The sequence below is a fragment of the Rhinolophus hipposideros genome, assembly GCF_964194185.1.
Source record: "Rhinolophus hipposideros genome assembly, chromosome: 7".
In the NCBI taxonomy this organism is placed as follows: Eukaryota; Metazoa; Chordata; class Mammalia; order Chiroptera; family Rhinolophidae; genus Rhinolophus; species Rhinolophus hipposideros.
In genome coordinates, this window is record NC_138053.1 from 45,962,279 (window position 1) to 45,986,859 (window position 24,581).

Consider the following 24,581-nt stretch of genomic DNA (forward strand, 5'->3'; position numbering starts at 1 on the left):
TAACATTGCTTGCAAGCCAGTCATATTCAATCTTTAACCCCCACCCCAAGCCTGACTTTATCATCCCAAGGCCCCTTCATCTTTTTTCCTGCTCAATCTTTCCCTGAGACAGGAAGGAACTAAGATTTACTCCTCCCTCTGTGCTCTCAGAATTGGTCTTACATAAGGTGGGGCTGGAGGAAGGAGGGAAAGGAAATTAATTATTTATTATTTTAGTAGCTAATACAATGTTGGATTGTTAGTTGTGATATTGCAGCCTAAAGAAGGCAGGTAATAATGCCATTGTATTTTATGCTAGTTAGATCTTATCTAGGGATCTAGTTCATTTTGTTATAATATCTCATTATTTTTGGTATATTAAAAGACCTTGACAAATTTTAATTTTTCAAGAGAAAGTAAATAAAAATGATAACCGGTGTGTATGGCATGATATATGGAATTAAGTGGAGATTTTTATCTCAGTGAAGAAGAGAATTATGGGAGATCTGATAACTGTCTTGAATGGCCATCAAAAGCCATTCAGATATTTGAATGGCCGTCAAAGAAGGAGCCACATTATTCCATTGGCTTCCAGAGGCTACCTCCAGGAGAGTGCGCTGACATATTTTTCTGTGAGATTTGCATTCACTGCCAGTAGAAGTTTTGAAGCAATATTTATATTTTTGTTTGGCACGTTGGACTAAGTAACCTTTGAGTTTGGTTTGGATTTAACATTTTGTTTTTCAAAGTTGCTTATATCCTATTTGCTGAACAAGCGGTTTCCTAAACCATTTCTTGATGGGTTGGAAGAGTAGAAGTTAATAGCGTATATTCACAACTTGAAAATAACCTCAAAAATAAGAAGAATGGGGCTTAAAGCCCTCCCTGAATAGCCCTGAACCTTTATTTGATTTCATTGTTTTAATGTAAGACCTTCCCCCCCCCTTTTTTTTTAATCAGTTAAGTTCTTTGGAGACATTCCAATTATGGAAAAATTTAGCCCAGGGAGACAAGTTTTGCAGATAGGGAAATTATATTGTCAATGTCATTTGATTAACACCTGAATGTGGATACACTGACTTTCCTTTTTTAAAAAGGTCCTAATGATTCTGAAAAGAAAGCATTTAATTTTAACTTCTGTTTTAACAGTCAGGAAAAGAAAAGATCCTCTACAGCAGTCATTAACTCATTGCTGAATAAGTCAGTGACACATTAGATTAGTCTAGTTCCTATGGGCAAGCAGAGGCTGTTCTTTATCTCTTACAGTTAGTGTCCTTGGAATGAGTTCATACTACATGAAAAAAAAAAAAAATAATTCTCCTGACGAAAGAGTAAAAGATCCATGAGAGATATCTCAGCTCTCTTCAATTTAAATATACCCACTGTTTTGTTTTGTTTTGTTTTGTTTTTTTACCTTCATCTTGAGTTTCAAAAGATATTTTAATTAAGCCAAATATGTAGATATATATCTTGGCCATAATTTCAAAGCCATCATAAAATTTCTGAATTCCTCTTTGGAATATAAGTAGTGAAAAGGAATGATATTTTACTAAAAGCCTTCACAGATGTCAAAAGTAGTAAAAAAATTCATGTTTAAAATAACTCTAACATATTAAGTACTTGCTTTTGCACACACACGTACATGTGCATTAGATGACGAGATTTTGTAATAAAGTAAATTTCTGTCTTCAGTTAGTCATCATTTATTTTTTAAAAACATTAAAGTTGTATATTACTTATATCCCAGGAGGTGCAGAATATTCAGTGTTCAACCTTAGTCGGGTAGCGGGTGATCGGCAGGGAAATCTGTTACCTAAGGCCGCATGCGTACAAACTCAGAGCTCTGTCATCTCTCTGTGTCTTGTGCTACGTGGACATGGGACACTGGAAGTTTTACTTGATCTCCATTAATGGTAACTTGCAAGAGAGTAACTTTCATAGGAAGAAGATACAAATATAAATTGTCCAATCTATTTAAGAAGCATATGACTAAAGGTAGACTGATGGCATAGAAAAGAGGATCATGAAAAATCTTATTTACAAAAAGTGGATATTTTCTATTGTGTTTAGGATTACGGACTCCTATTTATTTAATGAAATTATTTGGTCATTTATTTTTATTTTGTGTTTCTACCACTATTCAAATGGAGTCTGATTCTGCTTTAAAATGTTATTTATAGAACAGAAACCCCTGAATCTATGCAAATATCACTCAGTAGAGACAGTTAAATAAATTATGGTAGGTCCATAATTTAAAATGTTATTCAGTACTGTTCATATTCACAGATTACATTGATATAGAAAAATATATGCGATAAATTAATGAAAAAAACAAGCTATAGAACAGTATGTATTGTGTAATTATCTTTTCTATTATATTACAAATATTTAATTATTATATACTATATAGGTATATGTAGTCTGATGTTTAAATAATTTTACTTCAAAATTCAGTTTGCAGTGAGGCTTTAGTTGGCAATTTAGATGACTTAATAAACAAACTTCTATTTTTAATGCAAACCTTAATGAATTCTAACAAAGTTTTTTGTTTTCGTTTTGTTTTGTCAACACCCTTAATCACAAGATCTCTTCTGATATTAATATTTTCTGTGTTTACTTAAGGGGATGCTGTCACTGAGATTTGTGCCAATATTGTTAATCTATCCATTACTTTTCCGTTGTTTGTTCTTTTGTTTTTAAAAGATTTGCCTTTTAGATTAGCTCATTAGTTCAGATTTATGGAAATGAACTCAGGTTGAAGTGAACAGCCTCCCCACATAAATAAAGCAGAAATCGATAGAACATGAACCTGATGGTAAAACAAAATAACATAGGTGTCAGAAATTCACACACGGTGAACAGGTAACCTAAGCTTCATGGCTTCCGTCATCACATCAAACAGCATTCTCATACAGAACTATGACCAATTTCTCTGTCTTTTCAAAAATAGTATGAATTAATTTTATGAAAATTAATAAATATGTGCAGTCATTTATATTAACTTCTAATCTACTCTTTCCCTTACAAGTTCCTTCTTTCCATATATCTCTGGAATACCTTATGTTCTTAGGATACCTTATGTTTAACTTCCAATTCTCACTTTACGTGACTTACAATAATGTAGAAAGTCATTAAATTCACTTACTGGACTTCATTTTCTCATCTGTAAAATTGGATAACTTTTTCAAAAGTATTTACTCAGCACCAATTATATGTATTATACAAAATTAAAACATAACCATTGCCCTCCAAAGAAGAATAATGGTTAATGTCCAGCTTGGGAACAAGACTGAAAAATATATTTGCTATTTTCTTTAGAAATGGCTTTTAGTTATAGGTTAAAAGCCAGTGGGAGTTGGAAGGGGATAACTTCATAACTCTGGAGACTGAAATAAATACTAAGGAACTGACGGTGTTGAGACTTGAATTCAATCCACAAGGATGGGATGAATTTGGATGGGGAAGGAAGATGCAGTGAATAAACAAAAGATATTTGAGGTCAATTGAATAGATACATGAAATATTAAATTATGAGGCCTTTGTAATGTCAAATCACCTAACTTAAAAATCTTTAGTGTTTCCTTTCTGTAGGAAGATGTGTCCCAGTCATGTCCCCAATGTTTCTAATAATTAGCTGGGATGTGAATGTAGGTTACTTGAATCGTATTATTTCCCAGCTTCTCAAGACTCTAGCTTACTTTTATAAATTATGTGTTTTTTTAAATCATTGGCAAACACATACATAGACACACACACACACAAAAGCCTCCACTCTTTCTTTATTATTTTCCCATTTGTACAACTTTCTAAAATGAGAAAATCCCAACCGCACTGCTAATTGTTGTTAACATGATTCACTGTAGAAGTAGCTTGTAAAACCCGTGAGCTATATTGCTACTAAACATAGAAAGCATTTTGTGGTTCTATTTTAATGAATCTATTTAATTAATAAACTATCATTTAATGATTATTTAGTTAGTTTAAAATCACAGGTTTGTTTCTTGAGCTGATCAAATGGTCATTAAAGCAATCATTGTCTCTTTAACCATTATTTCTTTTCGCTCCTGCCCCAAGAAAGAAAATATGATTTATATGGCTACATATAGTTATATAAATTACTACATATGTAATTGCATATCAATTTATATAACTAAACATAGATGAAGGTAAGGGCTTTCTTTTTGGCAAGTCAAGTTATATAGCATAATGAAGCAGCTGAATTTTATTGAGTAACACAGAGGACTGTATTAAATATAAATCCATATTTTTTTTCTTTTGACAACATTTCTTGAGCCTTACAGTGTTTAGGAACTATTCTAAAACCTGTAGATATGATGGTGACCAACAAGGTACATCCCTGCCCTTCTGAAAGTCCTAGTCTAATGGGAGAGACTACTAAACACAAATAAACTATACTTATATACTAACCACATGTGTACATAATTATATTTTATGTATTGCATTTATTAACTATACTCAAATAGATGTCATCCTCCAAATCTAGCACAGAAATCAAAATGCATGTAAAAGACTGGTAGAATAGAGAAGACTTTGTAATTCTCTGGACATTTTCTATGCAAATACATTGTCTGTTGCTCCTCACTGTGACCCAAATATTCTGCAGTTCTGAAAATGTGGAATATGCTGTCTGAAGTCTTTGGCCAGGATTGACTGACACTCCTCTTCATACTTTCACAAGTTGAAGAAGTTGGTAATAGCAATTTTTAAGTCCTGAGACATGACCCCATCGGGTCATTGGCCTAGAACAAACAAACAAATAATAAAACAAAGACCATATAAACCTAAACCTCTCTCTAAATACATCTTTGAATACTTTCAGAGGCATCTGCACAACCTACTTAAATGAGTGAGTTCACAAATTAGAAATGATAATTCACTCTTCTTTGCCTTAGTAATCACATACAAACACACACACACACACACACACACGCGCGCACGTGTTTATAGCATTTAACATCTGAGCAGTTATGAATAATCATGCATAAATATCATTATTGTTATTTTTGCATGACTGCAGTTGAATAAAAACATTCTAAAATATTGTCAGAATACAAGAATAAACATTTCTTTTTGCTTTGCTAATGGAAATAATGAATTACACAGATAATTGTATACTTGCAATGCATATTCAGGGCATAATTAACTAGATTGATAATACTGCAAACAAAATGATCCATAAGTCAATATGAATTGAGTAACATCCTTATGTAAAATAGATATTAATGCTCAGAAGTGTATTTTATATATTTCACAATGAGCTTTTCCTATTTGATGGTGAGCCACACTGGGTAGAATTATTTTGAGTAGATGGAATTTCCAAGTTATTAAAGTTTAATTAAAACACCAAGGATAAGACAGACAAAAACAGTAGATATAAGAGTTGTTGAGACAACGTAAAGAGACTAGAGTCTGTCTGATGAAGAATTATGTGTTTTTTAATATTGTATGTGTATCAAGGTAATACACACCCCATTGGGTTTGGGTAGTTATTGTACTTGACAATTCATCCTATGGAACAACGAAGAAAGGGAGGAAAGGGAAGGGGAGGGAAAGGAAAGAAAGGGACAGGAAGGGAAGACAAGTCTACAGGATGCCTTCTCTCCTTTTCTCAAGTACCAACCCGGTTCATGCACATGTATACTGCCAGAATGCCCTGCAAAATAATGACTACTGCAAAATCAGAGGAATAGACTTATTGTATCAAAATGCGATGGTGGGTACTAAAAGTCCAGCTGACCTCAGGAAAACTCAGCCCAAGGCTATGTTCAGGTCTCACCTGCCGCAGAGATGATGAATTCCTCGTGCATTCTAATATATTTAAATGGGGACAACAAAAGTGGGTATGGTTATAGCAGGATGGCGTTTCATTACCAATAATAAAAAAGCTCAACTAAAACTAGGTAAACAGTAAAGTGGAAGTATTTTTCCTTAGAACCAGGAGCCCAGAGTTAGGTCAGAATCTGATTCAGTGGCTCAACAACATCACTGATAATATAACTGCTTTCTGTGTTTCCACGCTGCCTTTGCACAGGAATGGCTTCTTCCTGAAGCTGGCTCCCATCACGGGTCCAGGATGTGGCCAAATTACTTCTGGGGCCACAGATTTCCTTGTCTATAGCTAAGGAGAAAGAGAACGGTTTATTTCCAGACACTTTCTCAGAATAAGGAACCTTCCTTACCAAGAGCCTCTCCTCACCCAAACACACACAAACCTGTTCTTTCATGTCATTGTCCCCAAATGAGTCATATACCTACACAGACCAGTAACTGTGACCAGGAAAAGGGGAAAGATTTACATAGTTCTGAGATACAGACTTTCTCTCTAAATCCACAAAAAGAGTCATCTTTCTCCAAAGCATTGATGTAGATACCCCAATAAACCTGAAGATGTTATAAGAGAAAGAGGATTGAAAAGTGGTGAAGCAACCAGTGTACACACTGTGGAGTGTTTCCTGTAAACCTGCTAATTTACTGCAGCAGTTCCTACAACTGGTCCCAGGGCTCTTTCCCACTGCAAAAAACTTTGATGGACACAGTCATAATTCTCAAATTTAGTGTTCATGACAGTTACCTGCTGAGCTTTTTAAAAAGGCAGATACCGGGCTGAGACCCAAAATTCAAATTCAGTGGGTCTGGAGCATTTTAACACACACCCAGGGTCATTCTGTTATGGGCAAACGAGAGGACCACCCTTAGCTAAATTCTGTATATCAGGTATACATGTTTACTGCCTATTTCCCTACCATCATCAAAATTTCAGTACATCCTTCTACATTGTGACCAGACAGTGAAATACAGAATCATGTGTTAGTTTGTTTAATTTTTCCTGCTTGGTGCATGTGTTTTTAATTTCCAGCATTAGAGGAACTTGCATGTGAGGGCTGTGTGTGTGTGTGTGTGTGTGTGTGTGTGTGTGTGTGTGTGTGTACATAATATTTCGATTTGCTGATTTCAGGATTCCTAAGAAGCAAGTAGAAAGTGTGAAGAATCATTCGGGTAGCATGACATTACCTTCTGTGATACTTATTTCACTTCAATGTCACTAAATAGCGTAGGCCACTAATGACCATTTTAAAGCTTGTTTGTACTTCTGGGGCTCTAGCTGCCACCTGTTAATAGTTCATGATGCTTTTCTGGTCATGCAGTTAGCCTACAAAGCCATCTTTACCAGAGAAACAGAAACAGTGAGTTAATACCAATACTAACCCTCGCACTTGTACTTTTGTGTGTGTATTATAATGTGTGACTATTAGTTACATGTCATGAGGAATCACAACTATGAAGATGTGGTATAGAAATAGAATGCTGTGCACCTGTGTACCTGATGCCCCTAATATTGTTAACTTCTTACAGAGATGCCTTCAGGTATTACAGGCTCTGGTGTAGGCTAGTGCATTTCTTGCCCAGAGGCTTTGGTTTTAAGACATTCTGATTGTTAGGGCTCCTATAAGTTTGGAATTCTCTTCAGTGCTGCTAGTTCTTTCCTAAAATTCCTTGCTTATCCACAGATAATGGAGGAATAAAATCTTAGCCCTTGTAATCTTTTTTCCTTAGGCATCACATACTTAGGATGTGTGGTTTAGCTACATAGTCAGGATGTTACCGGCCTAAGTCTATCCCTGGTATGGGGGACTTCAAGAAGTTTCCAAGGGAGAACTTAGTTTCTAACAGGAGTTGCTCTCCCAGCCACTATATCCATTTTTTTTCCCCTTATGCTTAAGTCCAACTAACATTATCAGAGCCCTTGCCTGTGTTGGTTCCGTGACCTTTCTCCCTTTCTCCCTTTTTCTCTTCGTGGATACTGAATCAGCACTTTGTGAGACAGTAAGGAATAGTGCAAAGAGTTGGTTTTAAAGTCACACTGACATGAGCTCAAATTCAAACTGACCTTAGACAAATTGCTCAGTCACTCTGAACATCTCTATCTTCATCTGTCAAATAAGAGTAATTTTCATCTCATCAGCTGCTTTATATATTGCGTTCACAAACATAAAGTGACTAGCCCTAAGTGTGAGATTTTTTTGTTTTCTTTTTCCTTTTGAATCTCTAGACTTTTACTCACAATGACTCATCTAAGTCAGCACTTCTACAAGCCCCTGTGTTATTTTCCTGAAAGGGAATTCCTGGAAGCTACCGACAGTTTTCCTCTTTGAACATGTTATGATATATTTTGGACATGATAAAGAAGCTTACAGCTTTTTAAATATTTATGTTCTCTATGCCATGCATGCCAATTGTGTTTGCTCTCTCCATTTCTTTACATGCCAAGGAGACGAGCCAAACAGTGTGAGAGGAAAATACTGTCAGGACACAAAGTAAGCTTGTCTGATGTGTACTTTGCAGATATAACTTTAAGGGAAAAGAGTGGAGACTGCTCCCTGGTGACACAGTGATACCTTGATTAACGAATCACCTGGGAACAAAGCTCCTTCATAAGTAATTCAGCTGAGTCAATTTTTATTTTAAATTTTATGAATCAAATGTCATATAAGTCAACAGTAATACTCATATTCTGGGTAAGCTACACCTGTGCACAGAGCAGAAATACCTCCTCACAGAGTGTCTATTAGTATAAAAGTGAAGAGGTGGATTCTACTAGGCAAAACGGTGATGCTGCTTCAGATAAACTTTTTTGTAACTACTGTGCTCCAACCCCCACATATACCCAGGAGTCAATTATTACCCTAAGACTGTTGCTGCTCTCAAAAGTTCTTCCCTTGAAAAACAGAAATCAAAATGATTCACACTTTGAGTTACACTTCATCTTACCTTATATTGATATTATTTAGTCATGTCTCCACATCATAGCCACAAACTAGTACTATCGAAAGAGATTCCGACTTAACTAGTTTGAAGTGGGGCTCAGAGTTTGGCATTCTAATAGAGATTCAGGGTTGTGAAGCAGTGCTTTAGCACCAAATTGTATTTTCATAGTGTGGCCTCTCCTTTATAATATCCATGTTTATCCATGGGTGGGCTATAGAACACTTGTGTCAAAACCACTGGGGATACTTTTAAAATGCAGGTTCCTGTGGTCTCACAACAGAATCAACCACTACTGAATCCTAAGTGTGTGGCACTTAGGATGTGAGGGAGTGTGTGTGTGTGTGTGTGAGAGAGAGAGAGAGAGAGAGAGAGAGAGAGAGAGAGAGAGAGAGGGAGAGAGAGAGACAGATGGGAGGGGTGGGAAGGGAAAGAGAGCTAGACTATTGGTGCTTAACCAACATCCAAAATGATTGTGAGTCACTAATGTTTAATAATCCCTATCTAATTTGTAACTTCTACCTCATGGAATAATATTTTGACTATAAACAAAGACTTAATTCCTCTTTGCTAATAGAAAATCACTACAAAGTGGTAATGCCGAGGTATTTATATGTTATACACCATTTATATTTTAAACAATATTAGTTTAAAAAATTATAGTAATTTATACTCAAGCTAAAGGTTAATCTTTTTTTGCAAAAAGAAAGAAAACTCAAATGTAGACAACTGAATAGTCTTTTCTAATACATATTTTAAAGTGTGAGTACATAAATGTTAATTTAATGTAAATACCCATTAATCTGTCATTATCTAATTATCTAATGACATACCAGTAGTTCTAAAAATACAAAATTAAAAGTCAAGAACTTATAGTCACTGTTTGGAAATGTGAAACATATTTATGTTCAATCTCAATCTCTCTCTCTTTCTCTCTTTGTCCACCTCCCCCAACTCCCACTACAGCATCAGATGAGGAAGAGCCAACTTCAGCAGGTAAAGTTCCTATTTTGTAAACAATTATTCCTATTTAATTTCATGACCTTAATAATGGAGGCACAACCCATTGAAGTGTATATTTTAAGGTTTCAACCAGAAAACTGGCACAGTTTTATTTATTTACTTTGGGGAAAAAAAGTCATGGACCCATCATGCTGTCCCAGAGTAAATGATGTTAGAGTTTTAAATAAAAAGAGAAAGTAATTGAAAATTAACTATCAAAGAGGTAAACAGAACACAAAATAGCACATCCACATTAAAGAATAAGGAAAATTACAAAATTAAAACTTTGAGTAAAATGCCGACACAATACAATGAGAAGAAGAAATAAATATCAAAAAATTCAGAAAAATAATAAAATGTGGAGAATAAAAAGAGGAAAATTATAAAATATACTCTCAGAACTATGACCTTGCATGACAGACTACTGCATTATCAAGTATATAACCAACAGTGAGCATGATGTTCATTTAAGTTAAAGGATGAAAATTATGTTGTTCCCAAGTATTCATTAATCCAAGTTCAAACAATTGCTTTATTTAAAAACACAATTTTTACAGTTATAGCTTAATGATACTAAACCTGGCATCATGACTGTCTTCTTCATCCAGCTACTCATTTATTAAGCACCGGCTCAAGTCTGAACTAAGTATTCTGAAGAATGCAAATAGTAGAGAAAGCATGGCATTTCCAGTACGGTTCTAGGACAGTGGGATGGGTCAAAGCGAAATTTCAGGAGCCTAAAGATCAGACACATTTGTAAGGATTAAGTAGGCACTATAGCCGATCTGATGAGCAGTTAATAAAAGGTTCAAGCTAACAGATCAGCAACATCAGGAAACAGGGGTCAAACCTGAGATGTAGGCCTTAAAGGTGGGTCTAAAGAGAAAAGAAGGGACCTCAGCACTAACTTCCTTTTTAGGCAAGTATTTGAGGAGAGGCATTAGGCCTGAAAGACCTGAACAGGAAATGGTTACTGAAACTAATGGACAAAATGGAGCTTGGTTTTATAGGAAGGGTTGAATCTCACCCCTTCAGTTATTGGAACTCAGGCACAAAGTAGGGTCATTTCAATTCACACACTTAACATATTTCAAATGGCAAGAGGCTTCTTGATTTAATACCTCCCTCCAAAACTGTGCAGGGATTTTTACCTATAAGAATAAGTTCAAAAGATCTAAGATTCAATGGAAGAAAACAAAATAGACGTCTTACAAATATCTCAATACTCTCCAAGGATGACATATTGCATCATTTTCATTATAATTATAACTGCCTTGTTAATGGAATCACAGAATTAGATAAACTCTCAATGTTTCATTTTCATAATATTATTAATTTATTACCTGATATGGATAATAAGGACTCCCTATCATTTCCTCCTATTCTAGTCAGTATTGTGTTGCCTGTTTTTTAGGAGCGTCCTAATCACATGATTGATTATCAAAGTCATCTGTTGTTATGAGTCTCCTCTGCCTAGTTTCTGACTGTTTTCAGCCCTGACTTGAGGCTTTAGTGTGTGTAGGGTTACTCAGACTATATATTTCTCAACCTTAATTGAATTTTCTCTTTGTATGAGTATCAAACCTTGAGAGCACCCATGCTTTACTAACCCAGTCTCATTTCTTTCATACTCTTACCCCACACTTGCTGTTTTGCTTGCCAAGTAATTTTGATGTCATTGCAAAATATTTTTGCATCATGAAGACTAATTTTAACCTAATGCAAATGATATTTAAGTACAATATAACTTTCTTAGTGTAATTTTCTTATTCTAAAGTCATTTTGATAATTTCTTTGCTTACTAAGAATGTCTTTTGGTAAATATAACTGAACATTTTCTTCTTCAAATGTTTATTTTACTCTACAGTGATCAGAACATCATAGAGTATAAATTATGTTTTAAAATTATTTTTGGTTTCATGTATGATCAGATGTTTTGTTGCATTTTAGCACAGACTTTTAGAATAGAACAAATGTACTCTTAAGGAATATTTTAACTAAATAATTTTACATATGGAATGTATTCTTATTGAGAAAATTTGTCATTTAGTAAAGCAGACACCCCTTTTACATAAAAAAACTGTCAATGGAAGTAAGGTGTTTTCATTTTAAATTTATCAAAGTAGATAATAAAGAGTATTACTATATAGTTGTATTAAAACCTTTGACAAAATATTATGAGATTTGTAAAGACATGGTTTCATAAGGTATTGAATAGTTGTGAAAAGTAGATTATAATTTTTTTAGTCTGTTTTGATACCCCTTGCCTCAAATTTTTCAACAAGTATTTTTCTTAATTGAATATTTATTATTCTGTTTGTGTCTTTTCAGTAACATTTATCAAAATACATACCGTGTTTCCCCAAAATAAGACCTATCCCGAAAATAAGCCCCAGTTAAGATCGTCAGCCAGACGGACGCATTTAGTATGTTATGACAATGTTCCAAAAGAAGATGCCATGACTGTATTTGAATAAATGTAGATTGTTGTACATGAAAAAATAAGATATCCCCTGAAAATATGCCCTAATGTGTCTTTTGGAGCAAAAATTAATCTAAGACCTGGTCTTATTTTCAGGGAAATATGTTATTTTATTTAAAATGGTCATCCCTAATATATTTATTTAATATATGATTAACGTTCTGTTTTTACTCTCATCTCCTTCCATAAGCATAATTTGACTAGAGTGATCTTTTCCAACCACAGAATCATTTTGAAGTCCTCCTTTAATTGATTTTTCTTTGCTGTTTTTTTCTCCATTCTATTTAAATTATCAATCAAATACAATGTTTTGTTTGCCACAAAAATTATACCTGAATTAAACTTTTATATGTTACAACATGATAGTTTTATCAGATTACTACTCTTCCTTCAATTCACAGCATAATTAGACAGTAACTTCTTCAAATACATACTTTAGTTTCTTTAAATTAAGTAATTTGAATAGTTGTAATAGATCTGCTCATCCTCAAAGTTCAATAGTAGAAGAAATAATAAAATTCATGGGTGTATCTTTTACTACCAAATGGTCAAGGGCTCCTTATTACTAGTTATTAGTAATTTATGAATTTCAAAATGATTATTTTTAAAGCAAATTCTATGCAGGATGTATATAAAGGTGTAGGTCTCTAGTGGCTACTACTATTGAATGATACTATGTATTTATCATTTTAAATTTATGGATGTATTCCCACCAACAGTGTATGAGGGTTCCTTTTTCTCCTTAGATGAATGGATAAAGAAGTTGTGGTATATATACACAATGGAATACTATTCGGCAGTAAGAAAAGATGATATAGGAACATTTGTGACAACATGGATGGATCTTGAGAGTAGAATTCTAAGCGAAATAAGTCAGACAGAAAAAGCAGAGAACCCTATGATTTCACTGATATGTGGCATATAAACCGAAAACAACAAAAGAACAAGACAAACAAATGAGAAACAAAAACTCATAGACACAGACAATAGTTTAGTGGTTACCAGAGGGTAAGGGGGTGGGGGTGGTAGATGAGGGTAAGGGGGATCAAATATATGGTGATGGAAGGAGAACTGACTCTGAGTGGTAAACACACAATGGGATTTATAGATGATGTAATACAGAATTGTACACCTGAAATCTATGTAATATCACTAACAATTGTCACCCCCATAAATTAAAAAAAAATTTTTATGGATGTTATATAACAAATCTAGGTTGTTTTTATCACCAAAGTACACAGTATGGGTTAATTATAACTCAGTAATCATGACAAATTATCATTGTTCAGAACTAGTTTTAAAGAAAATAATAGATTTCTATATTAAATAACATGATGTGAAATAAATGAAGACAGACAGTATAACAGAAAAATAATGAGATATTAGATAGTTGTTTTAATTGTATTAGAATCCTACCAAATAATTTGGCCTATTGTCTTTATAATAGAGCATATTTGAGTTGCCTTACATTTAGAATTATTATGGATGTTATTATTAAAACAAATAAGTGATCCTTCCACTCTGTTCCCATATGATTCTGTTTAGAATAGATTTTCACTTCATTTTGACTTTATTTTTTCAAACATGCCTAATTATTCTCATTTGAACCTCTAAATTGCCATGCAGAAAGCAAGTACTTAATAAGGGCTTTTCTGTGTTGATTTGTAGAAGGGGTGCATAAGTTACATCTGCGTCTCCTTGTCTCCTTGTGGAGATAGGTCCCCTTATTGAATATGGAACATCCACTTGTTCATCTCGGAATGTTCTGATGGGATATATTTGCCTAAAGGAACATGTTTTGTAGCATCTGAGTTATTAGGGCAGTTTTACTTAACCCCTGTTTCTATAACTACCAAAAGCTTCTTTTATTTATCACAGTTGAATCTTATGTTCAGATATTTAAACATCTTATTTCATTGAGTACAAAAAAAACCAGCCATGAACTATACAAGAAATTCCTTCAAACTAGGTTATACTATGTTTCCTTGAAAATAAGACCTAGCTGGACCATCAGCTTTAATGCATCTTTTGGAGCAAAAATTAACATAAGACCCGGTATCATATCATATCATATCATATCATATCATATCATATCATATCATATCATATCATATTAAGACCCAGTCTTAATTTAACATATAACATATAACATATAACATATTTAACATATAAGACTGGGTCTTATATTAATTTTTGCTCCAAAAGACGCATTAGAACTGATGGTCCAGCTAGGTCTTATTTTCGAGGAAACATGGTAACTATACCAAGATCTAATTACAAACTAATGAGATTTATATTTTTTTAATTAAAATTTATTGTGGTGACAATGATTAGTAAAATTATATAGGTTTCAAGTGTACAATTCTGTAATAGATCATCTATGTGTCATATTGTGTGTTCACCACTCAGAGTCAGTCCTTCCATCACCATACATTTGATCCCCTTTACCCTCTTCTATTCCCTTTCCCCTCCTGCCCTCTGGTAACCACTAAACTACTGTCTGTGTCTATGAGTTTTTGTTTCTTTGTTTGTCTTGTTCCTTTGTTGCTTTCAGTTTTATATCCCACATATTAGTGAACTAATATTGTTCTCAACTTTTTCTGTCTGATTTATTTTGCTTAGCATAATAATCTCAAGATCCATCCATGTTGTCACAAATGGCACTATTTCATCTTTTCTTATGGCAGAATAGTATTCCTCTGTGTATATGTACCACATCTTCTTTATCCAATCATCTATCAAAGGATACGTTGGTTTCCATATCATGGTCACCATTAATAAAGCTGCAATGAACATCAGAGCTCATATATCTTATGGATAAATGCTTTTAGATTTTTGGGGTATATACCCAGGAGAATAATTGCTGGGTCATATGGTAATTCTCTTCTTAATTTTTTGAGGAACCTCCACACTGCCTTCCATAGCAGCTGCACCAATCTACAATCCTACCAACAGTGTATGAGGGTTCTTTTTTTTTCCACAGCCTCTTCAACATTTGTTATTATTTGCCTTGTTGATAATAGCCATTCTAATTGGCATGAGGTGATATTTCATTGTGGTTTGTATTTGCATTTCTCTGATGATTAGTGATGTTGAGCATCTTTTCATATCTATTGGCCATGTGTATGTCCTCTTTGGAGAAATGTCTGTTCAGGTCCTCTGCCTATTTTTTAATTGGATTGTTTGTTTTTTTGTTGTTGAGTTGTCTGAGTTCCTTGTATATTTTGGATATTAGCCCCTTATCGGAATCGTTGTTTGCAAAAATCTTCTCCCATTCAGTTGGTTGCCTCTTTATTTTGTCGATGGTTTCTTTTGCTGTGCAGAAGCTTTTAAGTTTGATATAGTCCCATTCATTTACTTTCGCTTTTACTTCCCTTGCCTTTGAGGTCAAATTCATAAAATCCTCTTTGAACCCAAGGTCCATAGGTTTAATACCTATGTTTTATTCTGTGTAGTTTATTGTTTCAGGTCTTATGCTTAGGTCTTTTTTCCATTCTGAGTTAATTGTGTTATATGGTGACTGACAGCAGTCTCGTTTCAATCTTTTGCATGTGGCTTTCCATTTCTCCCAGCACTCCTCACACCGCCTTTTCTGTGATGTGGATTCATATTTTTAAAGCTGCCATAGCAGATATTCTACCTCCAAATAAGTCACTTTTAGAAGTAATAAATATAATCCAAGTATGTTTATCTTACTGACAATTGTATGACTGTATTCATCAGACTTTGATTTTATAAATATGCCTTCAAAAACAAAGATTTGCAAATATTAACAGTGAGTGAGTGAGTGAGTGTGTGTGTGTTTGTGTGTGTTTATCTGAAGGTGTGAAATTCATATTAGTTTACAACTTTGAAATCAAATCAGTTTACAGCCTTTGAAAGGTGATCACATTAAGGTTAAATTTCATAAAAGGACACTCTAGTAACATTAAGTCAATAGCTACTTCTCCCTTGTTGCACAAATCCAATTTTCATTTATCATTCATTTAAATTGCATAATAGTGAGAGGCTTCATAAACTGATTATACCAATACTTTTGTCCATCTCATTTAAAAAATTAAGACATTTGCATTAGAAAATTAACTACAGCGAACTAATCTACGGGGTCAGACAATTAAGTTCATGAACTAATCCTGCAAAAATTTTGCATACCTCATTTCTGAATATCACTGTGGCGCTTCAAAGTACTCCCCTTGGGAAGCTATGCATCAACAGGAGTGCCTAGTCCACCCTTCAAAGCAATTTTGGAACTCTTTCTGGAATAGCCATTAGAGCTGTTGTCGTATTATCCTTGATGTCCTGACTGTCATCAAAATGTCTTCCTTTCAGTATTTTCTTTATCTTTGGATAAAGAAAGAAGTCATTGTGGGCCAGATCACGTGAGTAGGGAGGTTGTTCCAATACAGTTATTTCTTTACTGATTAAAAACTCCCTCATGGACAGTGCCATTTGAGCTGGTGCATTGTCGTGATGCAAGAGCCACGAGTTGTTGGCGAAAAGTTGAGGTCACTTTCATCCAACTTTTTCACGCAGCCTTTTCAGCACTTCCAAATGGTAAACTTGGTTAGCTCTTTCTTCAGTTGGTAGAAATTCATGATGAATAATACCTCTGATATCAAAAAAGGTTAGCAACATTGCAAAAAGTTCGTGAATGTAATTGTCAGAACCCGTATATAGAATTTAATTTATTAAATATAAGATATATCAAATTGAGCCTATTTTCATATAAATTTTCTCATTCCTCTTAATTTATGTGATCTTGTTAACTATTTTTTTACCTCTCTAAAAATATCACTTATTTCTCAAATTGATGAAATCACTATAAGAATTAAAACAAGGCCAGAAATGGAAGATGCTATTGAATGGGATCAAAATCAGTCTGAAAATGACACAGTGGAGATCTTGTAGCTATGCAAGTAGTAAGTGTCTAAAATCAGTCAAAACCACAACTTACTGTTTTTGTTCATACTACCTAAAAATAAAACTTTATTTTGTTTCTTTCTCTCTTGCCAAAGGGGAGATTTTTTTTTATTGCTTTCTATTTTATTTTTTTTTTAATATCAAAGAAAGAAACTGAGTTTGGGTTTATATACAAGTAGCTTTAATACTGAATTAACACATAACAAAAATTATGATTAGAAAAATAGAATTTTCAGATGAAAGTAAAAGATAAAATGTTTCAGCAATCAGCTATACCGTGTTTCCCCGAAAATAAGACCTAGCTGGACCATCAGCTCTAATGAGTCTTTTGGAGAAAAATTAATATAAGATCCAGTCTTATATAAGACACGGTATTATATTATATTATATTATATTATATTATGTTATGTTATGTTATGTTATGTTTTGTTATGTTATGTTATGTTATGTTATGTCACATCACGTCACGTCACGTCACATCACATCATATCATATCATATCATATTATATTATAATATTATAATTATGTAAGACCCGGTCTCATATTGTAGTAAAATAAGACCAGGTCTTATATTAATTTTTGCTTCAAAAAACGCATTAGAGCTGATGGTCTGGCTAGGTGTTATTTTCGGGGAAACACCATATTAAAACGCTAAACTACAAAAGACATAGTGTTTTTTTCATGTGTTTATAAAGTTAAAATTTCATAATTTACTTAAATGTAAAACTGTACTTATGGCCTATTAACATCTGATTCTAACTGATAATGATGATAGCAGTTACTGCATGAATATAATAGTTTATAACAGACTCATTGTGACCTCTGTGATGCCCATCAGAGATGAAGAAAATGGTGATTCAGCACACTAGATCGTCAATGTTTTCACCAGTTTCCTTCTAAATAATTTAATATGTTTAATCTTTTAAATATTCAGTTTGGCCATTGCAGAAGTGCACTTGAAAACACTAACAATCTATACATATATAATGGGATACTGACTAGCTATAATAAAGATTTGAAGATATATGTGTGTGTGTGTATAGTTTTATATATATATATATATATATACATATACACATATATATATAAATGTATTTACAGTTTTATAAACAAACTATATATTTGGTATATATATGTATTATGTATATGTGTGTGTATATATATATATATATATATATACATACACACACATATATAGTTTAAAACAAATGCAGTATATATCTATAAGATAAACACATAAACACAGGACACAGTGATTAGATCTTCTTCTCTAACTTTTAAAATATTCAGTTTTCGTCCTACAAAGCATTACTTCTGTTTACAATGAATTTTGTGATGTTTTTCAACTATGCTACAGATTTCTTTTAGATAGCTTTCCTTTTTTCTTGTGGAGTTTTATTCTTCATGGCTGACTGCTCAATTATTCTAAAGCTCATGCATTTTGAAAAGGAATGATTCCTTACCATATTATTCTCTAATGAGCAAAAGTTGCTTTTACATTCTGATATTAACACTTTATTTCCTTAGGGTCTGAAAATAAAGCTCCACATCTTTGTTTTTCTTCACCTTACATTTGTTACAAATTTTCTCCATTTTTCTATGGAAATGTATATTTTTCCCTCTAGTGTCTGGAGCAAATTTACTAATTATTTTATAGAATATATTCTTGTTCATAAATACACATTAAGCAGGCTTAAGTATTAAAACCTAATACATCAAACCCAGAAAGTTTATTGCTACAATCTCTAAAAGACAGAAAGGAGTCATGTGTATATTCTCTATGGAATAGGGAAGAAATCTTTGCTTCTAAAGATTTAGCTTTGTTCAGTTTAGTGAAAAGATATTAGTGAAAAAAACAAATAGTGCTTACTTTTTTTAAAAAACAAACTTCCTTATTGAAAGGTGTGTGATAGTGATTGTAAACAGTGAGAAAAGCAGTTGTTTTAAAATTTCTGTTATAGGTAAGTAGTATTTTTTTTCATATTTTTACTAAGATAAAATTCACATTTTTATGGTACCAGTAGGGAATTTGGGAGGTTATATACTCCATATCTTTCTCTTCAGACAAGTTTAAGAATTAAAGTAACAAAAGAGAGAAAATAATATCTGTATATTTTTACTTATGTATCTATGAATGTAGATATAGTTACATATTCTGTCGTCTGAACTGAAAATATAAAAATGGACTTGAAATAATTAAAAATTTTAAGATCTTATTGTCAAGAAGTATGTAAACTAACTGAAATCCTTCATAGTACAGCTTGAAGTTATTGTTTTTTCAGTATTATATATTAATATCTAACAATGCATTAAAAATAGTTATTATGTATGATGACATGATTATTTTAGTTGTAACAGAAAAGTCAATTTAATGTTGCTTAAATAATAAGGGCTTTTACTAGCTCACAGATTTGAGAATGAGGAGCTCAGTGATGTCACTAAAACTCTGGTTTTTGTTTTTCTTTCCCCAATTTTCCTGCTCTGTCATCTGCAGTGTATAATTTATCTTCATTTTCAAACTGGTTTCCATGGTGGTGGTGATATATCTGCCAACAGCTGCTAGAGCTGTATTTATCTTTATTCATGTCCAGAGAGGACAAAGAAAAGACATTGTTCCCCGGCCTTCAAAGCAAGAGTCCTGAGACCACTCTAATTGGACAGGCTTAGATTCCTCCTGCCACCCCTGAAGCAACCTCCTATGGAGATGGAGGTTGATTTTAGCTTTCTCTCAAGGTCAGGAGTAGTGTGACCTAGGGGCCTATATGTAAACATTGATACTCAAGAAAAGAAAGTGAAATGCATACTAGGTTGATTATCAGTGAAGCCAACAGGAAGTAACCATTATAACAGCTCTTTGTCACTTTTGTCTTCTTAGTTTTCCTCCTGTACTTTGGTATATTTCATATTAAAATTCCTATGAGACCCTGGAAATCTGTCTGTGAACAAATAAACTGGGTCCACTTATCGGTAATAGTAAAGTCTATGTTTTTATTTGCAGTGTAAAATCTCAACTTCACTATAGCCTTTATTTTCTTCTCATGTGTACAAACACATTTTTCATGCTTTCCAAACCTGTGTATTTACATTATCTTTATTAAACTAAACTTTTCTTTCTGCTTTAATGATCTGTTCCTACAGAAACTGATACGAAATTTACTCAGCTCTATTTTTCTTAGGTGCGTAACTATAATCCTCTTCTCCCGCATTTCAAAAAGTGACAGTGATGTTAAATTTCATTTTCCAGAAGATTCCTAAGAGTATTAAATAACATCACTGCTTAAATTACTTAAGGTTGATATTGTTAGAGATGAAATAGTCTTTATCATGAACCTATTGCCAAAACACAATAATTTTATGTTTAAAATGTTAGAGAATGGCCATTCAAATTTAGTCAAGCTTTTAAGCTTTGATAAAAAGAAGTGAGTTAATCTTTGCATATATGGTGCTACAGAATTAAAAATTCAAGTCTGAAAATTACCCCATCACAATATTAAAAATCATTCTAAAGGTATAAATAAAAGTTGGATTTAATATTTATAGAAATTGTATGGCATTATATTATATGAGACCGGGTCTCATATTAATTTTTGCTGCAAAAGACACATTAGAGCTGATTGGATAGGTCTTATTTTCGGGGAAACATGGTAGGATAAAACCCCATGGACCTGCACCCCACAACCTTTGACTTTAGATGCTTTTATCTTCAGATAAATAGCTGTTTTTTGCCTGTATTTTACTGTTACAATTTCATCTCCCTCATCCGTAAAATGGGATAATAATAGTGCCCACCTTAGAGGTTTTCTGTAAGTATCTAACATCATGATACATGTAAAGTGCTTATTACATGATACCTATCCTGTAATTGCAGGGAATCTAAGTTATTGTTTTCACTTTAATTATCATCAATGTTTTTTGTCGTAATGTTATTATTATTTTGATTATGAATATTAGTCAGGCAATATACTGAGTGTTCTATGTACAGTATTTTATATAATTTCACAATAAAGCAATACAGCTAATAAAATATAGATATTCCTATTTAAAGAGGAGAACACTAAATTTTAAAGCATGAAGAAATATGCCCAACGGTTTCATAATAAATAACTGAAGCAGGATCCAATTCAGATTTCTCTGGGAAAAAACTTGTGCTTATTCTACTGCAGCAAACTCTGCTTTTTAAATTCACTTATAATTTTAGACAGCATACATTATTTTGCATTGTAAAAGTTACAGTTATTGAAATGTTTCATTATGCATATATTATAAAGCTGTATACAATAACTTGCAAAATTCTTCTTATTATTTTAAATGACTGATTACCATAGTAATTTATAGACCATGTAGACATTTTGAAAAGAATAAAAGAGGAAATGAAAATTCCCTGCTACCTTCATCCGTACTGAATATTTGCATTTTTGAAAAATATTCCACCTTTGTTCAGTTGTTCTTACAATTTTCTGCATCTCAGTGGCTTGAACTAAAACCTTCATGATCAACTTTGATGACACCCGCTACATCTCATCCTCACCAAATCTTTCAGCCTTGCTTGAAAATATTTCCAAAAGCTAATCACTTCTTGCCATCACCTCTGCCACGACCCTGGTCCAAGGCAGCATTTTCTCCCACTTGGCTTATTATGCAGTAGCCTCCCAACTGGTCTCCTAGCTGTGCTGTTGGCCACTCTGCAGTCCGTTCTCAACAGAGAGGCCAGGGTGATTCTCTTACAAGGCCCTGACATCCCTCACTGTTCTGCCCCAAACCCTCTAGTAACTCTCATCTAACCCTCAAACAGACTTACGATCGAAACTGGATATAATTTGCACCCTCTTCATTACCTCCCCGGCTTCATCTCCTACCACTGCCACTCTGTTTTTCCTTTTCTATGAAACACACCCTGGGTACATCCCTGTGTTAGGCGGGGCTTTGCACTCACAGGTCTGAGGGCTTCTCCCGTGGGTATCTGCATGACTGCTTCATTACAGCCTTCGTGTCTTGACCCAAAGATGCCTTCTTGGAAAGACTGTTTCTAAAAAGGTCACACCTTCTTCATCTTGTCAGGGTCCTGGCTCTGCTTTATTTTTTAATATTAGCAAAGGCTGCACATTCTATGCATACACCTTGTTTACTCTCTGTCCAGGCTAAGTGTAAACTCCCCAAGGGCTTTTTTTTTGTTGTTTTTTTTGGTCTATTTTATTATTTTATTCACTGTTGAATCTCCAGGGGCTAGAATGGTTGTTTGCTAGATGGTGATTGCTTGATAAATATTTTTGTATGATTGAATTAATGAATAAATTAAGCCACACTGAATTTATGCTGATTTTACAGCATTGTCAACCCAAGAACATACACAATTCTTCTTGGCAAGATAATATAGAGGGGAGATATATTTCCAGATAGATAGATAGATAGGTAGATAGATAACACTAATAATTTGATAAGAATCTTAAACATGCTTTAAAATTTCTTAAATTCCTTGGCAGAAAAAAGGCCATAACATCGATCTTTGTTTTTCTGCTTTGATTGCAGTACATTTTGCTTAGTAATTCTTTTCACGTGATATCCTAACAATGTCAATAATTTAGCTGTTGTTAGTAAATACTGGGTGTGAACCACAGCAGTGATTTTCAGAAGCTTCAAACCTGACAACAATCACAATGTAGGTAAAAGAGGGGTTGGGCTCCAGGCAGGGAGGCCCTACTGCATGCAGCACCCTGCACACTGAGGTGTGAAGCCTGCAGGGTCACTGGGCTTCCTGAGTTGGGACTCCAAGAGAAGTAAGAACGGGTCTGCTTATTTATTTATTTATTTATTTATTTATTTATTTATTTATTTATTTATTGTTTTGTACAATTCCTCCTTATTGCATTGTTATTGATTATATCTCATTAAGTTCACAGACATTTACGAGTAATTTTATTTATAGAGTTGCATGAATAGTAGATTTTGTTAAGCCTTTAAGTAAAGCATTTAGAAAGAAAGATGGATGGATGGATGGATGGATGGATAGATAGATATAGATATAGATATAGATATAGATATAGATATAGATATAGATATAGATATAGATATAGATATAGATATAGATATAGATATATAGATATCTGGGTATAGTATCCTTGGAATGCTTTTTTCAAATATATTTACCCAAAACATATTTTCAACTGCTAGAATTCAGCAAGATTTAAAGACATGTTCCATATTTATTCAACTAATGTTCTGCTTCTTTAGACATAAATTTAAATGAGAATATACCCAGGATTTCTTATCTAGTTTAAATAATATGTTAGAGCATTGCTGATTGTTTTGAGAGCTCACTAGGAGCTCTTGAAAAAGGATGAGTAAAGTAATCCTTAAAATAAATAATAATAATAAAAAACACTGTACTATCAACCAACGGTTTACGCTGAGGCTTTAGATGTTCTTCAAAGGACTTTATGATACCTGTCTCAGACTGAAGCCCTCTGAAATGATTTCATTCCATAACTTAGTGTTTAAATATGTTGAGCGGAACTGCGCAAGTACTAAGCTATTAATATAAACAAAGCTAAAATTAGAATAAATAGAATATAAATAGATAGGAATTTTTTTCCAGAATTTTAGCATTTTGCACTTTTACCTAGCTGAACATGTTAAGTTGTACAATGCTTTTTTAAAAATTTTATTTAAGTATAGTGTACAATCTTACATTGGTTATATTAGTCTCGGGTGCATAATATAGTGATTTGACGTTTTTATACCTTACAAACAAAAGAATACCTGTTTTATTTATAAGATTATAGGAAAACCACTGAGAATCTGATCTATATTGAGTTCCAATGGTGGGTCAACCTTTAGTTTGATGTTCTCTAGGCAGAGTGCTCAACCAAGTTGTCTAACTTTGAAGATTTCTGAGAATTTACAGAACAATAAAAGAAAGAGATTGGTATATTTTTCAGTAACTTGACTTGTTTCTGTGATTGTTTTATGTCATCTTTGTTCACATTATCCAATTACTCTGTACTCCTTGACACCTGGGTGGGTGGTACGAGGCTGAGAGATAAAACTATTGATTCATTATGATAAAACTATTGATTCATAATTTTACCCTTATTCTGGAAATTAAGGAACCAATGAAAATCGTTCCCTTAAGGCATTATTTCATTTTATTTCCTGAAATCTGTGCCTGGTTTTTATGACCCATTACAGCCATGTTTCTCCTGCCGAGGAGGCAGAACACTCTCCTCTATTCCACGTCATATCTGCTGTACTCATTCTTACTTCAAAGCTTTAATTCACATTGGTTTGTCTAGAGGATGCTTTTCTTGCCCTGTATATCTCCAAAACCTGTCCATCTTTTCATACTCATCTCAAGTCTTACATCTCTCATTGATTTCTCTTTCCCCAAATACCAATTTTTGTATCTATTAGGAATGT

The 24,581-nt window shown here is 33.4% G+C and overlaps 1 protein-coding gene across 2 annotated transcripts in view; it reads left to right on the forward strand.

The window, feature by feature from the left end:
* Positions 1–24,581, forward strand: part of EDIL3 (EGF like repeats and discoidin domains 3) — a 386,556-nt gene that overhangs the window by 134,467 nt on the left and 227,508 nt on the right. Inside the window, exon 3 of one of the 2 annotated variants that reach the window (XM_081053538.1) lies at positions 9,730–9,759. The exons of the other annotated variant lie outside the window; for it this stretch is intronic. Within the exon in view, the coding sequence (XP_080909664.1) occupies positions 9,730–9,759 (30 nt within the window). The remainder of the gene's footprint in view (positions 1–9,729; positions 9,760–24,581) is intronic. 2 annotated transcript variants of the gene reach the window in all.